Raw genomic sequence first — 17868 nt, 5'->3', positions numbered from 1 at the left:
TCAGCCTTGGTATGTTGCTTCTCTTGATGAGAAGACATCAGAGCTTTCCCAATCCTTGGACAAAAAAAGGTTTCAAACACAAAAAGACTGCTTTGGGTGGTCAAGAAGATATCCCCACCCTCGTTTCCTGCTAAGTATGATTTTTGAGAAAAGGATTAATGCTTACTTCATTCCTGTCTATCTGTCAATGGCAAAATCCTGACATCTTGCCATTGTTTTGTCCGGAAAACAATTTGTATTCTGTTCACAGAAAAAAGTTTTTATGCTCGTCATCCTTGTATGGAAGTGCCTTCCTGTTTTATAGAAGTATGGCTTTTATCAACTATTCACATTTTAAAAATAATATCCCTGCTGTAAAAACATGCTAGAGCTGATTTTTACAAATCTATGTTTCATACTTAAGATTGTTTTTTGTATATAGTTATGAGTTACACTCAGTCCGTTTGTTTTTCCTTTCATTTTTTCTTATTAATATTGCTAATTTTGTATCTGACTGATGTCTCTGAAATATGAGCATAAACCTGGATTGTTATCCGTTCTTACCAGACTCCAGCCTGCTTCAGCATCTGCGTGAGCTGGAGTCGACGACCTGGAGGTCAAAGTATTCCATCGATGACAGCCTTATCCCCCTAAACGCTCCACTGAGCGTCCCTGCTAACATGTGCCAGTGCAGAGGTGTGCGTGATGAGAGGAGATGAGTCACAGGCTGGGGTGAGAGGAGGTGTCACACAGATAACCCCTACAGAAGGACAGCGGGGAGAGTTTAAGGTTTCACATCTGAATGTGTGTGTGTGTGTGGTCGTGCACGGTCTTTGTGTAAAAATGATACACCCTGAAAAAAGAGTATATAAAGAAATGTGTGTATGTTTCCATGCATGTGTGTAGAAGCATGAGTGAGAGAGTGAAACAAGAGGCCCTGACCTGGAGCAGCACCGACATGAGCTGTCATCGAGATAGCCCCTCCTGATGCCAGAGAGATGAACGAGAGAGTATTGAATAATTATTTCAAGTTTGAGACTAAGTGCACGTGTTCCTGTATGACAGCGCTGTCCAAGTCATTCCCAAAGTGCTAGTGTCCTGCATGTTTTAATGAACCAAAAAATGGTTCACTATTAAGCCCCTAAATAATTTGAAGAGGTGATTCAAACAAGAGGTGAATCTGATATGCGGAAGTGTCTAAAACACGCAGGGCCGTCGTCAAAAGACCGGAGTTGGAAACCACTGAGTAACGGTAAATCTTGTAGTCAGAGACTTCCAACTTGTGTCAACACCACTGCAAAACATAGGTTTCATGAAGTGACATGCAGAAATAATTACACTCCTATATTTTTGTCATATTTTATCACATGGTTTTCAAACATTTTTAAGCCCTTTCATTTCTGAGGTGCAGCAATAAGTCCTGATCACACAGATCAGATACAGTAACATTTTAATCAATATTTACTGAAATGATTATCATTGCACCTTAGAGATAAAGGCTGAATGAGAATAATTTACTTGTTTTTTTATTTTGTTTTTTTTTTTACAAAAATAAAACCATTTTCATTTTTGAATATCCACTAGGAAAACCTACTGAGAAAATTCAATGGCTATGCATATAAAGATTATATCTTTATATGTTTTTGCTGCCACACTGCAGTCATTCACCTAATGCTGTAAAGGATCATACTTGATTTCTGGTACTTTTAAAATAGAAATCTTAAAAATGCGGCATGAATTTGTATTCAGCCTCCTATACTCTAACACCAATTAAAAGCAAGCAACTAATTGCTTTCAGACGTCACCTATGTACTAAATAGAGAACAACTGTGTTTGCTAGAGATTATAGATCAACAAACATAAAAACTAATGCATTTGAATAATAAGTCCAGACCTAAATTCAGTTACAAATTAGTGGAAAAATGTGCAAATTGTTGTCCTTGCATGGTTTTCATCCAATTACACTGAGCTTACGCTGTTTTATAGATAAGAATGGTCAAATATTTTTGCCTTTAGATGTCTTTAGTAGGTGGAGACTTTCTTGGGGTGTATCCTAAAGGAGAGCTGTACAGCAGACGGCTTCAAGTCGATAACACAGTTATCGTCACAGTTTCCCGATTATTATTTATAAAAACAGTTGAAAATCAAGTCTAATTTCCCTTCTGGTTAAAACAGTCAGAAACAAAAACTAGAAAATACTTTTGCAGTGCACTGTATGTGGTGTTGAAGGCTTTTCAAAATGATATTTGAAACATCCCAGAGCAGCACGTGTTTTCAGAAACCATTCTTCATTTACCGCGGGAAGCAAAAGATCCAAGCTGAATGCTTTACTTTGGATCTCCTCTGTTGTAACTCAAAACGTTGGCAGCTCATGTACATTCGCCATAATCTGGATGTGTGATGAAAGACCAAAACAATAAATCCCTCAGAACACTACTAAACCTCCACTTCTCATTTATATTGGCATGTTTTTGCTAAATTGGAAAAAAAGGTATTTAGTAGTTTTAACATATTTTGTTCTTTTGTCATATGAAGATAGTTGTTTCCAAAGAGTAAAATCTAACAGTAGCCCTTGAAACAAAGTAGGTATATGAATATTTAATTCCTAAAGACATTTAGCTTTTGTGGTTTTGAATGAACGTAATTTGAAATGGCTGTTTACATTATAAAAGTTGCTAATATGGTTTAGGTAGAATGCAAATTTTCAACATGCTTTCCTTGGAGAACATGGGGTGTTTATTAGAGATTGTCCAACTGGCACGATATAAACATTTTACAAAGTTATAAAATGGAAAATGTTACATTTTAGACAACAGCTCTCTACCCTCAGAATTTTTTTCAACTTTGATATTGTTAGGATTCCCATTAAAGTACACAAGTTTCCCTCAAATTAGTGAACTACACACCATGGTGAAGCATTTACATCAATCTATTGACGAAATGTTAAACAAGAATATGTGTCGTTGCCCCTTTTTGCATGAAACTGCCTTCTTGTGTTAACATTGCAATGCTTTCCAGTACTTTCTAATTAAGGGTGATTCTTATCAGTAAAAGTCACATGACTTCTTGGAAGGTTGATGTAGACACACATGCGTGCACCCCCCCCCCCCCCACACACACACACACACACAAATGCACAATTAAATCTTCAACATCTTGTGACTTTTAGAAGTAAAAGGAACATTTCCACAACAGAGTCTTCGAGTGCTCCCACTAAAACAAAGCCATGCGACTGGAACTTGTCGTCCTTTGTTCTTCGGAGGTGGTTTTACTGTCTGTAAACACTCGCCTTCTACTTTACGATGGAATGCCAGAGTAAAAAGCCTTTTTGAAGACTCCAGCACATCACTTAGGCCAGTAGTGTCAATAGATCCGCTGCCTAATGACTCACCTGTAATTGCGTGAGAACAAGTTTCTGCAGGAGACTAAGTGGGACGTCACATTGGAATGACAAAGCCCTCAATCTGTTTATAAGAGTCATTCTGTAATTGACTCCCTTTCCCCCATTTATCTTCACACACGCTCACACTCAAGTCACGCTCCTTGATTTCCTGAATTTCTTCAGAACATTTAAAGGATTACGTGGATTTCCTGCACGAAATCTAAACTTTAATGGCTTGTCTCGAAGCAGGCCAGTAAACTAAATGGCAGCTTTACAGGTGCTTTGGTAGTTTTAAATGTTAGTTTCAAGGCCTCAGAATACCAACCATTCCCTTTGTGTACGTAATATTGGGCCAGATCGACTATTACTATAAATAGCAGGTTCTTGCAAAATATCAGCATGGATTGGTTAAGATTTTATAATTGGACTCCCAAAAAAGTGAACAAAAGGGATGAAAAACCTCCCCCAGCCCAGCCCCCCTGTTTTCAAACACTTCAAAATAAGATTCTTCTTTTTGATGCTGTTATGCAGGCATCAAAGAGAAGTAAAGGGGCAATTAGTTGACCTGAGGGCACCTCAGCATGCTCCACTGGGATAAATACAAACTTGTGTGATTTGTTTAATAACTAAAACGAAATCAGGGTGAACCCTAATCTGATGCATGCATGTTACACGTTATGTCTTTTTAAACTTTAAATTTTCCCACAGTGTTCATTGACACAAACTACAACAGTGACTCTGTCTGAAAACGAAAGCTTGAACCTACCGCTATACATTAACATGAAAAAACGAGGAATCTTTCACTTTGCTGTCATTTTTGAAGTCCAGAAGGAAGCATTTCTGCTTGAACCTTGACATTTGATTAAGAACTTAAATTTCTTCTTTGAAATTTCAAACAATGTACAAAAAAAACATCCCCTAAGGTTGACATTGTAAAGGGGAAAGATGGGGGTTTATTTTCAATCAGAATCTTAAAATCTGTCATAATCCCTTCATGCTTAAAACATGGCGATATCTTTATTTATATCAATATTAATAATATGGAGAAAACTGTTTTCTGCAATAAGCTCTCCAGGTCAGTTTTTTGTCAAAGGATGAATACATTGAAAAATACCACATGTCTGTCGCGAAGTGTGGTGGAGGATTTATGATGCGTATGGCCTGTATTCCCTCCACTGCCCCTGAGAAGCTCGTTAAAGAGTACATGGCACTATTAAAATCTATGAAATACCAGGACATCCTGTTGGACTCGGCCAGGAAACTTAAAATGGGTCGTTATCAGCAGTCAGCCAAAAATATTTGGCCAAATCCACACAGCAAATGGTTAACAAACCTTAAAATCCAATAAGCCTGCTGAGTGTTTACAACATACAGCAAGCTGCAGAAATGAACAGCTTATTTGCACTTTTTGACAGTTTGTCTCATTACATCTTCTTCACACAAAGTGCTCAATCACTGCTGGCGTTCATGTTCCTGTAGCTTTTAAATATGCAATTTAAAAATGCAGAAAAGGGATCCTCTGTTAGCTTGTGTGGGTAATGATAAATTTCATTAAAATGCTAATATAATTTTACTTGTCAATTAGCTTTTCACTGCAAACAGCTGTTAGCTTGTTGCTCCCAATAGTAAATGGGCTTATCTGGTAATGCAAGTTAGCTTGTTGCTGATAACAGTAATTATTGCATCATTGGTAAGAGTAGTTAGCTTGTAGCTACTATTTAGCTGATCACTAAGAGCAATAATTAGCATATTTCACTGGCTTTCTGACTTAGAAGTAGAAGATGGTTAACTGTGGCTTTGAATTAATTTCTAACATGTAGAAATTACAAATTTTTGTAATTTCTACATGTGCCTGGTATTCATTGTGCAAAAGGTTGCTATATATCAACATTTCTTCTTAGTGTTTTTAAGTTCCACTAAGTAACCTGCTGTAGTTCGAGAACTATAGAACAAGAGCCTTAAAATATTGTTCTGCTATTATCAAACTGCATTGTTTTCATTCAAATATTGACCAGCAGACACACCGGCCACTCTCCAGCAGACAATGCTCACCAGAGTGTCATTCAGCAGTTCAAAGGGATTCTCTCTAAACATTATCATATAATTTGGGCCAGTCGTCAGCTTGTAAATAAGTTATGTCGAAGCCTTTTGTCTGGCGGGGGACACGCTGGAGACAGCCGTCTTTCCTCTGCCGGCATGAGCCAGAGAAGACAAAGGCAGGAGACAGAGCGTCTAACCTTTGATCTTTCTGAGGACTCAGCCATGTTGTATCGGGGCATCAGACACAATCATGCCTCCAACGTGGGGACGTCTGGAACAAAAAAAACCCCCCAAAAAACACATCACCCCAACACAGTCAGGCTGAAAAACATAACAAGGTTGGTATGGGTTTATCAAGTATCACATCTACCACATGTGAGCTCACCTGACTTTAAAGTGAAATTTGAGGACAACATAGCCCAAAAACATAAAGACCTTTGAGATCCTCTGTAAATATCCCTGCAAGAGCTTTTTTATTAAAAACATGTAATAATAAATGTACAAATTAAATTTATTTTCAAGTTATTCATGGGTGATATCACTTGATAATCAATGTTTTCTCTTATGTGAATACGGAAGAGGAGGCCCTAGAGGGAGTTCCACTTAAGGGCTGTTTTACAGCAAAAATACAAGCAGCGGAAATTACTACATTCATATTTAAAATCTGACTGTTTGTACAACTTTCAAACTCCAAAATTTTTTTTGCATTATCTACTATACAACTGGTGTATTTATAAACCTGTCTTTTATGAATTCAGATGTTCTTCTGGGAATGTTTGCTTGGATCAGTTCTGTTTTTGCTTTTTCATATTTTCTCTTCTTGTCCCATTCTTTGACTCAGAACTGATCTATCCAAAGTGAAAAACAAATCATAACTCTAATCCATATAATAATTAAACTTGTCTGGCATTAATTCCAGTTTAAATTCCACAAAATTAATGGAGATTGACAGATTTCTTGTTGACAATTTTCTTTTATTTCTTAAGTTTATTTTAATGTCTTTTAATTTGGTTCTTAACTGGTTTAAAAAAAAGGTCAATAAATAACTTTAAAATTGTATTTGCTAAAAAGAAATATTTTTGTGACATGGCTTGTAGGTGGTAGAATGCAGTTCATTTTTATTATGAAAGCAATAAATATTACTAGCAAATAACCTAATACTTTTGGGGGTGTTTTTTTAAAGTTTTTTTTTTACTTTTGTTACTATACTTTGAATAAAAAAACAACTTACAAAATCCAATATACAATATGGAAGGATAAACAATTTCTTTATGTTTAAAATAGGAACTCAATTTATTTTTAATGTGTAGATATAAATATATATATATATTTTGTCAAAATATATGATCATATTGTCAAAGAAAACAAAAAAGTGAGACAAACATACACCTCATTAGAGTTATAAATAAGGGTCCAAGTGAACATTTAAAAAAAAAAGACCTTCTGATTTGTTTTAGTGTCCACATTGCTTTGTTCAAGGCGCTATTTTTGTCCAAGTGTTTTTGCGACGTTGTGCGCTAGCGGCAGCCACAGCCCTCCACTACCATTTCCTGGTAGTTTCTCAGGACCACCTTGTCATGTTCATCCACGTAGAGCATGGAGATGGCGCTGAGCTCTGTTGGTACGCAGCAGGCCTTGGGAATGTTGTTATTCACAGAGTTCACCAGTGTCTGAACAATGGCATGGTTGGTGGAGTTTAAATGATCTGCCAGGGGAAAGGGGCACTCCCCGTGGCAGTAATATGCCTGATAGCCAGGCGGTGCCACAATCCAGTCATTCCAGTTTACATCACTGAAGTCTACGTACAGTGCATGGCGCCGGCAGTTGCGCCTGCCTTTGCGGCCCCGTTGTTTGGGGCTGCGCTTGGTCCGCCGGGTCAGTGGGTGACCCTTGCCATCATGACCAAAAGTAACCAAAAGAGGGCGTAACTGTTCCCAGTCCTCCCCGGGCTCTTGGTGCACCGAGCGGCTGATGCGGACGTGTCGGCCCTGGTGGTGTGGGGTCTGGTTGAGGTGCAGAACCTCCACGGCCAGACCATAATTAGGGAGGCCCTCGCGACTCCAGCGCAAGATGGCAGGGCTGACATCAAAGGACTCCCACCGTGACGCGTTGTGCCGAACGAGGCGTGTGTCCAGAAGCTGGGTGATGAGCTGCCCGGGCCGCGGGGGCTTCAGGACCTCGTAGATGTTTATGCGGTGCAGACTCTGGTCGTCAGCGGTGGCCTCATCAATCTGACTACGGTAGAGTCTTAGCTCTGCAGAGGAAAGCAGCTCGTCCTCTGGAATGCTGCTGAGGTTGAACAGGAAGCGGAGAGGCATGGATTCTCCATCACCCAGCTCATGGATCCTCTCCATGTGCTCTAAAAATAAGGAAGAGAAAAAGCATGGGATGTTTGTCAAAGTGTACCAGGATAACGCTTAGAAAATCTGGAATAAAACAAATATATGTTAATCTTGTAAGATCCCTACTCCTTATTTGAATTACATCACTTTCTTGTCATGCCTTTTAAGATCTCTGAGGTAGGAAAAATTATAAGTAGGTCAAAATGTTGTTAAATTTCCTTTACCTTTCTTTTACGATTATCCTGCCATTCTCTCTGTGCCTTTCTTTGAGCACTTTGCTGAAACATGCATTACACCGAGGGTGGTGATTAACGTACCACAGCTACAGCATAAACACAGTGGAGGCTCCCTGTTCCACTCACAGTCTGCAGATTTCTGGCAAGATCACCATTGTTGGGGAAAGGAATGTTGTGTCTACTATTTTCCTGCTCAATCCACCCCTGTTATTTCACACCCAGGCCCTAATCTGGCCCAGGTGGTTCTTATTATTAAAACCTGCTGTGCTTTTGATTGCCTCCGCAGTTTGTCCACTTAAGACATTTATCATTTTCATCATGAATAATCATTAAGGAGTCAGACAATACGATAGAATCTCATATATCTGAAGCCCATGGGAAACAGGGCACTGTGTGGGAATGCTATGCATTCAAAAGCAAAGGATATTCAGGCACACACACTTCTCTTGTCTTGTCTGCTTTATAGCTTAACAGAAAAAAAAATATTTTTTCCCCCTCCACATTACACCTGGTCAATAAAAATCATAATTTTCCAGGCTGAAGTCCACAATGAATGCTTTGCCTTTCCTGTAAACATGTCTCCTCATCTAACCATCCATCTGCTGAAGACTCTTATACCTCCCTGTGGTTTGAACTTGACTGAGTCACACACCATCACACAACGGTGCTCCATGAAAGCAAGCACTCCCACTTCAAATGCTTCAAAGCATGTTATTAAGATAGTTCAGCAAAGGAGGTGAGGGTAGATGGCTGTGGAGATGTACAGACCCATGCACAAGCTGAGCTATTCATAGGGTAACGTGAATAGCCAGACTGTAATAAAATCATTGACACAGTATTTGTCATTCTGAGTCTTGCATGCACCACATGACTGCGAACAAAATGGCTTTTTTTGTCATTTCGTGTCTGATACAGTAATACCGCTGGTGGCAAACGCACCCATAGCATGATTTTCTCTCCACCATGGTGACTTTTTTTAGGTAGAAAAAGGAGATATCTGTCTTGGAACATATTGATAATACCTCACTTCCTATGTGCTTGGCTACCAGTGATATAATACCAATGCAATTATGCAATGTAAAAAAATTAGGTTTTGTGTTAAATCAGTGATCATATTTTTCTTCTATTTGAAAGGCTAGAATTACAACAAGCGGAAATAGCATTAAATATAAAATCTGATAAAAGAACGGCTGAGGTATACATAAAAAGATTATTTATTTACAGGCATGAAAAGAAGCAGGAAGGGACACACTGGACTTGCGTGAATATGGGAGTTTGAACTGCAATGAATTGACAAGGAGCCGGCTTGCAGGAAGTTAGGATAACTTCAAGTGCACATTGCACCTGTGTTTTAAACACAAATTGAAACGTTTTTCCACTTGTAATTGGATGTTATGAGCCAACTTGATCTGGCTCCACCTACACAGCCTGACTAATAACAGCCTATTACACTCTGTTTTTCTCTTTAAACTGAAAAAATGGTGGAAAGGTGTACTGCTCCTTTAATGCTTATTCTAGATTTTTATTCAATTCTATGGCTCAACATCAAAATAACAGTAAATAAAAGTGATAGAAATGAATAATTTAACAGTGATGATTGAACATTTTAAGACCTCAAAACTGCCGGCGTATTTTTTACTTAAGCTTATCTTACCATAGGAATCTCATGATTGGCCCTTGACTGAGCATCATGAAGGAATACTCTTTTGAAATAGCTATGAGGTGAAGAGAAAACCCCACAAGAGCAGACAGCCTGCCTAATTGTACAGCTAGAATTAGCTTCTTATACTTGTATTCATCTACGAAGGGCAAAACACCACAAAGAATTATATTGGCACAATAAACACTTAAAATGTACCACTTCATCTGGTGGGTATATTTGTCCTGCCTGTGTATTAAAATAAAAAAGGATAAAGGTCACTGTAAAAATAAGAATATGATGTTTAAATCAACACGTTACATTCCTTATATTTATTAACAGTAAAATTGCTGCTTTTCTGATTTTATAAAATGCAAGATGTTAAATATTTAGTTTTACATTTTTTGAGTTATTTCAGTGACACTTGGGTATTTTTACTCTCAAGTTATCATGTCATATGGCTCTCATACCAGACCATAACTTTTTGTTTTTTGATTTGTATCAGTGTGGTTCTGCCTCTACTACTAGAAGTGTGTTTGACAAGACAAATTAGGAAAAAAAGTTTTAGTCATTGTTCTTCTGTCACAAAATCTCCCAGTTTTCTAAATTCGATATTTACCATAATTCATTTTTAACTTATTTTGGAAACCGAATCCTTTTCTTTCAAACAAAATATTGTTTTGAAGCTTTTTATTCTACATCTGTATATTTTTTTTAATTCTATCAAGCGGTTTTCTTGTAAGATACAAGTGAAACCATTTGCATTTGAGCTGAAATGTAGCCGTCTCAATGCACAGAAATTCCCTCTGATCTTCTCGTCTTTGCATCCCACTGGCTCATGAGACTGGCTTTTGCCCTTCGGCCAAAAGAACTGCATCGTTTTTCTCTCTGCACCTACATTGTTTGCAGCGAGGCCTTTATTTAGAAGGCTGCGGAGAAGCATTAAAGATAATTGCACGGCGAGGACGATCTTTCTTAAAGAGCCCTGCATATAAACTGGGGACATGAGAGAAGATCACGCTAGATTTCGAAGCCAAGAACAGGCTTTTTTTAAAACCCTGTTCTGCTGGGTGGAGCAAGAAGTGTAGGTCAGTAATATGAAGGTATGTCTTTTCCTTCAGTTACAAACCAAACACACAGAGCTCTGTCAAATTAGCCTCTGGAGAGCTTGACTAGCTGAATTTTATGACTCTCTGCAGACTGTGCTTGGTGACCACATCCTTAGATTCCTTGGTCATGGCGAGATGGGTGGAGCACTCTTGCATTTTTTGTCTTACTCTGAATTCTCTGCAATCTGCTGCCATGCTATATAGCACATCACTACTGCAGAAGGTTCTCAACAGAATATTCACATAAACTTCATAATTTGTGCATTAACTAACATCTAATTTTGATGTCCATCTTGTGAAAGCGTCCCCAGGTTTCCTTACCTTCATGGTGGAAGGCCCTCACAGTGTTGGCCCGGCTGGCCGACCTCTCGGGATACTCAAAGTCGATGTCGTACGCTCCGGCCTCTTCGGCCTCCCCCGACTGCAGCCGATAGAGGTCCAACAGGTAGCGGGGCACGGTGACGGAGCGACTGGGCCGCGGCCGCCTCCTGAGGCCGAACATGTGCAGCAGCGTGGCCTCAAAGTCCCGCAACAGTTCATGGCTCTGAGCAGCCGAACGACCCTGCAGGCCAGGCACTTTCTTCTTCCCTTCTTCAGGTATCAGACTGGCATGGTTGCTCTCTCCCAGCAGGACTTGGCATAATAAAATGACCATCAGCATTCGATTACCAGGAATCATGATGTCTCTGGCAGGGGCAGCAGATGGAACAGGGTGATAAATGATAAATGATTAGGACAGGTCTGAGCTGAGCAGGTGGGTCAGAGGACATAAGGAGAAAGAAGGGTTACTCTTTCCTTCTCCACAATGTATCTCACACAGGCTCCGTATCCCACCCACTTATTTACCCATTCCCTCTAAATGCAGACTAATTACCTTGAATAATGCAGTCATGTTTAGAGTAAAGCAGACTCCCATCAGATAGTCTGCTTTTTGTTTATCTTTTGTGACATCCTCCGAATGTAAACAGCTGGTTCCAGACGCCAGCATTTTAAATGCAATCCTCTTCCCTCCACCCCTTCCACTTGTCTCCTGCACTATAGTTGCACAAGTAAAAGAGGCAGCCAGCCCTGGGGTCATAACAAATGCGTAACTCATGGAGCAAACCTCAGAGCTTTCTCGCTGCTTGCTTGCATCACATTTTAAAAATAAAAAAAAGAGGCACTCTTCCTCGTGCACATACTCAACGCAACACCTCTGGTTCAGTTCTCAACTAATGCCATGAAAAAAAATAATAATAAAATGAAAAGAAAAAAACCTGAGGGTCCCTGTGAGGGGAGAGGACTGTCCATGTACTTACCGACAGAAAAGAAAGCATGGGAAAACAGTCCATGTTTCTTGGGAGCACGCAATGGACACGTTCTTCCAGGAAATGTTAGGTGGTGTTGGGAGGCTGCAAGAGGGCGTTGGAGTGACCCTGTTCCTGAAAGATACAGTCGAAAACACACGGGGAGGGGGTAGAGGGTTGTAAACTCAGCGCGGCTGCAAACACTTGAGGTTGCTACATGGTATTTACTTGAAGACCAGCACATGAGAATGTGTGTGTGTGTGTGTGCGGGGGTGTTCGTGCGTGTGTGTGTGTGTGTGTGTGTGTGGGCGTGTAGCAGAGAGACCTAGTGTCTCTTTAAGGCTTATCATTTTGGGTTGTGGGTAAGCTAGCTATTTGCTGCAACTGGAATGTAAGGAGGTATGTGCCACAAAACAGACAGCTGATCACTTATTGCTCTAACCTCAACACAGACATCAAACAGACATTGTTCAATAACTGCATCCGACGCGGATTAAAGAGGAAATAATAGAGAGCTACTTAATCTACGTGAAATGACGTGCCGTTTTGCTTTAAGAGCTCATTTAAGTTATTATCTGCAGCTGAGTCACACTTATAAAAGAGCCAAATTTGTGAGGGAGTTCTCTGGAGCAGCGCAGACCTTCAATTAAGCTTTTCTCATCTGGTGCACATCCAAGCAGTAGCATACAGAGAGTGACACATGCAGTGCCTTGCAAAAGTATTCACATCCCTTAAAGTTTTTCACATTTCCTCACTTTATTTATTTATTTTACTTTTTGTGTGAAAGAGTAACAGGAAGTAGTGCGTAATTGTGAAGTGGAAGGAATATGATACGTGGTGCTTAACTTTTATTTTTCTTTACAAATAAAAGTCTAAAATGTGAGGCATGGATATGGATTCAGCTTTATGGAGAAAAGAGTCTGTAGAGCCACCTCTTAACTCTGACATACTTCCTAGAGAAAGGCATTCCCACAGCATCATGCTGCCATCACTATGGGTTTCCATGTTCATGGAGATAGTCTGACACTATTTTTTAATGTTGCTCCTGACATGACTTGCAACAAACTGCAGGACCTTTTCATTACTTCCTTTACACAGTGGCTTTCTTTCACAAAGGCCAGATTTGTGGAGGGCATGGCTTATGCTTTTCCTGTCTACGGATTCTCCCTCCAGAACTGTGGATCTCTACAACTCCTCTAGATGCTGTTAGTTTACATCGTTGGCCGTGTATTGGTAGGTTTGAAGTTGATCTATGCTCTTTCCATTTCCGAATGACGCTCCATGGAATATAAAAGGCTTCAGTTATTACTTAACAACCTAACCTGTTTGAAATGTCTCTGGTTATTCTCCCAAAAAATCTCTGAGACCTTTAGAGAACAGCTCTACTTTTACCGAGCTTAAATTACCCACAGGTGGACTGCGTTTGCTTATTAGGTGACTTCTTAAGTAAACTGTGAAGACAGCACTGGGTTTTATTTGGACTATAAGAGTAAAAGGGCCAGAATACAAATACAGGCTTTCAGATTTTTATTTAAGTTTTTCCTTTTTCATTCGAACTTGACAATTGAGCACTAGTACTGCACTAAAACCGAACAGAAGACATTGAAGTTTGTTGCAGTAATGTGACAAAACGTGGGAGGAAAAAAAACTTAGAGCCGTCTGATCACTCCTGCAAAGCATTATATTCCCAAGAACAGCGTACACACTTGTGTTTTTTGCGTAGTTTCCCTGTGCACGACTGTGCCGGGTTTGGTATCTGTGTGATTATCTCAGCCCTTGCGTGGCTCACTGTACATGCAATCAAGGATCGGTTTTTCCTAACAGCATTAGGCTGACCTCGGCGTGACCCTTCTTTCTCGGTCATGACACTGGATCCAAAGTGTGTGTAAAAAACAAAACAACACACACACAAAAAGAGGCACATCGAGGGTGCGCGTGCACGCTCCGTCTGCGCTTTTGCACTAAATGTGTGCCGCTGCTCGCATATTCGTGAGAACTGGCGGCAAAGCGAGGGAGAGGAGGGGTCAGAACATGATCAGCTCTATTACCCATGGGGTGCTGGGATAAACGCGTCTGTGTGTGTGTGTGTGTGTGTGTGTGATTGTGTGAGTGCACATCTCTGACAACAAACGTTCATTGTACAGAGAGGGCCTCTCCCATGATTACAGGGATTCATAGCAGTGAAAAACAGTGACCATACAGGACATCTTGTAACTGTAACCAGCCACTGAGAAAGCTGCAGGCCACGGCACACAGACAACTCAAAGTGGTGTGACGATGATGGAAGGGGAATTAAAAGAACCATCATTGAAGATCCTTCAAAATTTGAAAAAAAAAAAAACAAAAAAAAAGTTATGTGTTGTCATGTTTGTTAATCTGGGAGATGAAAAAAAAATTTTAACAATATTTTCCTGTTCAACTCCTCTCCATCAAACAATCAAACCAAAGAAGGACATTAATTATAAATGTGTTCAAGTTGCTTTGGATTCAAAAATCACTGCAACCAAGCAGCAGACAAACCCTTATTTTTTTTTTTTTGCAATCACAAATGCAGAGCAGTGTGCAATTAGGCCGCAGCAGCAAACTGCCCTTGGCTTTGCTCGGTCCTGCTCCTGCCTCTCCGTCCCCTCCCTCCCTCCCGGTCTCTCTCTGACCAGAGATAATGTGATCAGACTATGCACATGGCTCTTCAGATGTGTTTCCTAAGGAATTTGACAGGGATGGTGGGAGGGAAGATGGGAACGGGGCAGGGAGGGAGAGAAGAGTGCAACAAGTTGCCACGGGAACAGATCTATGACCTGATTTTAACATTAAAGGCGTCTGCAGCAGCGTGTCTGATGGAAATAGAAGCTATGTTTTTCAGCTTGTAGTTACACGGAAACAATATTATGCTTTCACACACAAGTACGTGCGTTATTATTTTTGATGGCTGTCCAAATGGAGAGTTTTGTAGAGTTGTAAGTTTAGGGCATACTATTAATACCAAACAATAGTAACATAAAACTCACACCGTGACTCATGGTTTTCTTGGCTGATTCTTTGCTTCTCTTTGATTCATTCCTAATTTCATGAAAGATTTGGAAAACAATCCCAGTCCAGACAAAAAAGATTTGTTTTTCCAATAAAATAGTTCAAAACAGTTGCTCCTCTGAAGAAGTACTGAAACACATTAAAACGTCCTGCATTTTCTTTGATAGGTATGGTCGTTTTGAATAAAACAGAAGATGAGTTCATGCCACTAAAGCATTAAGGCATATATCTCTAATGTTTAAGCTCAAAGTGTGTCAAAGAACATGTTACTGGTTAGGAGACATTGGAAGCTGTTTTGATGCAATTCATAAATATGACAGAAAAAAATAGTTTGCAGTTAGCTTAGTGAGTTCTGATCTCTGATTTTTTGCTTTTCTAAAAAAAAAAAAAAAACGTAATAAAGACCATATATCTGAACCCCTGGGATGGGGGATAAAACAGTAGATGAAGATTCATTTTGATTAAATATTGCCATTGGTATTTATTATGAGAATTTACAGCTGAAGAAGTGTCCTATAATTTACTTCTTTTTTTTTTTTTACTTCAAATTCAGCTATTTAAAGCCCATGAGCTCACTGGAAGGAGATTGATGGTCTTTTTTCTTCTAGATTAACCAACTTTCCCGTCTTATATCTGCCAACACCTCATAATGAAGAGGCTGTATTATTTTTACTACTGTTATTATTATTATTGAAACTCATGTTTGACTGCTTGACTTCACATCCAATGAATTACAATTGCAAACAATTTTTTTCCAGATTGCAATTGCGCATGGAAAATGTGCCAAATATAGGTTTGAATTAAAATGAATTTCTTTTCCTTTTTTTGTCGCTGCGTGGACCTTTGTATAGTGGAGTAAAATCACTTGTACTTATTGCATTAGTATTTTAAAAATACTTTTAATCAATAAAGATCATGATATGGAAACATATTTGAGCGGGGGACAGTCGAAGCGCAGGGATATCGGACGCTTTGTTTGGAAAAGATCTCACTACATCGGTTGTGTCATTCCATAAGTGTTCGGGCACAAACCGACCAAAACCTGTTGCATGTTAATGATCACATTCATCTCCCTTCCTCTCAAACCGGATCATTAAAGCGCACGGGAAATCGTTTTCATTGCAGAATTTTAGTTCCGAATTGGTTTCAGGCTTTCAGCAAAATCGTTCAGACGCCCCAAAAACAAGAGAATAAACATCCCAATAAAAAAATACCGTAAGTCGTCTAAAGTTCCTCCTATAAATTCTGAAATGTTCTGTTAGTCAAATCTCCGAGAAGTGTGAGTGCGTCAGCTGAGGAGCGCTTACCATCAGTAGAGGTACAGGTATCCTCGTATGAAAAAGGAGGGGGAAAAGGAGATGACTCAAAACAGTCCAGGCGCTCCGCCGTAAAAAATAAAAATAAAAATAAAAAAATGAAAGAAAATTTGAGCCTTGGAGGAGAAGTTGGGCGACTTTTCAGCACATTTATCCTTCAGTGAAAGCTCTAAAAGCCGGCTCTCAGGCTGTGCGGCGGCTTTTCCAGAACACTCGGTGCGCAGAGGACGGGCAAACTCTCCAAATGATCCAGCATCTACGGTTCCTACAGTTTTTATGTGTCCGCCCAATTTGCCCTCCTCCTCCGTCCCCTTACCCCCACCTCCCTCATCTGTCTCAGACACCTTGGATAACCCACCCCCCTTCTTTCCTCCTCCGCTTGAATACAGGAAGCCGCTCACAGTTTTTATTTATTTATTTATTTATTTATTTTTACACGCGAAGCTTAGTGACATTTGACCATAATTAACTTGATGGAACTATATTCTCCCATGTTTTCTTCCTGGGGTTAAATTGAGATGTAAGAAAAGATGATCAATTAAAAGAGGAGAATCAATCAATCAATCAATCAATCAATCAATCAATCAATCAATCAATCTATCTATCTATCTATCTATCTATCTATCTATCTATCTATCTATCTATCTATCTATCTATCTATCTATCTATCTATCTATCTATCTATCTATCTATCTATCTATCTATCTATCTATCTATCTATCTATCTATCTATCTATCTATCTATCTATCTATCTATCTATCTATCTATCTATGATATTCCTGATTCCAACAGTGGAGTGTAGAGTTTAATCGGTGATGCCAGCATCAAGTGTCTCACTCCAGTTATTTTACTTATCCCCTTTAATATAGATATTAAAGAAACAGGAAGAAAGAGGGAGAAACACCAGTCTGCATGTAATTAATCCATATCATGTGTTTTTCAACAATTTGATTTTTTTATTTGTGGTCAATTTGAAAATGACCATAAATACATATACTGTGGCTACATTTTTGAAATTCTTGAAAAATGTTGACGTCTATGCAAACCTTTGACCTACAGCAAGTTACACAAAATGACAGCAAACTTAAGTGCATGCTCAAGCTCTGTTTTGTTCATCAACTGCGTTTCGCTGCCCGTTCCTTTGGCAGTTTTTTTTCTACTCATGAAAGACATTTCTACAAATGTTGCTGCATTTATGAGGGATTGTTTGAAAATGGCAATTTAAAAGATCATTTCCAAGAAACTTTCTGTCACTTAACTACCTATCAATCTGTTGCAATTTGCTTGTGTAAAAACAAAAAAAAACTTGTGTGCATTTGCAAATTCTCCGTAGTATAGCACTGTGTGCATCAACATAGGTTCATCAAACACTCCTAGCTATTTGGGATGCTGAAAAAAACCCACTTTGGCTGACTTCATTGTTATAATTATCTTAAGTAGTAATTTGTGCATTATACTAACAAAAATTGCATCCTGATCAATAAAACAAAACAACCAGTAGCGGTGGT

The 17868-nt window shown here is 39.3% G+C and overlaps 1 protein-coding gene across 1 annotated transcript; it reads right to left on the bottom strand.

The window, feature by feature from the left end:
• Positions 1 to 5894: 5894 nt before the first annotated feature.
• bmp4 (bone morphogenetic protein 4) lies at positions 5895 to 16629 on the bottom strand. Its single transcript, XM_005815394.3, has 4 exons — positions 16351 to 16629; positions 12026 to 12148; positions 11049 to 11413; positions 5895 to 7760 (listed from the first exon to the last, which is right to left on the bottom strand). Exons 3-4 carry the CDS (start codon positions 11404 to 11406, stop codon positions 6919 to 6921), a joined length of 1200 nt encoding a protein of 399 aa, XP_005815451.1. The 5' UTR covers positions 11407 to 11413; positions 12026 to 12148; positions 16351 to 16629; the 3' UTR covers positions 5895 to 6918.
• Between the last annotated feature and the right edge of the window lie 1239 nt (positions 16630 to 17868).

Source organism: Xiphophorus maculatus, chromosome 19, assembly GCF_002775205.1.
Source record: "Xiphophorus maculatus strain JP 163 A chromosome 19, X_maculatus-5.0-male, whole genome shotgun sequence".
Classification (NCBI taxonomy): domain Eukaryota; kingdom Metazoa; phylum Chordata; class Actinopteri; order Cyprinodontiformes; family Poeciliidae; genus Xiphophorus; species Xiphophorus maculatus.
Note: the sequence above shows the minus strand (reverse complement) of the source record. Positions and strands in the feature narration are given on the sequence as shown.

Excerpts from the sequence above, each read along its gene's own strand:
- bmp4 (XM_005815394.3), bottom strand. The coding sequence starts at position 11,406 with ATGATTCCTGGTAATCGAATGCTGATGGTCATTTTATTATGCCAAGTC. Across the intron at positions 7,761-11,048 it reads GAGGGCCTTCCACCATGAAG|AGCACATGGAGAGGATCCAT; the intron begins GTAAGGAAACCT and ends CCTTATTTTTAG.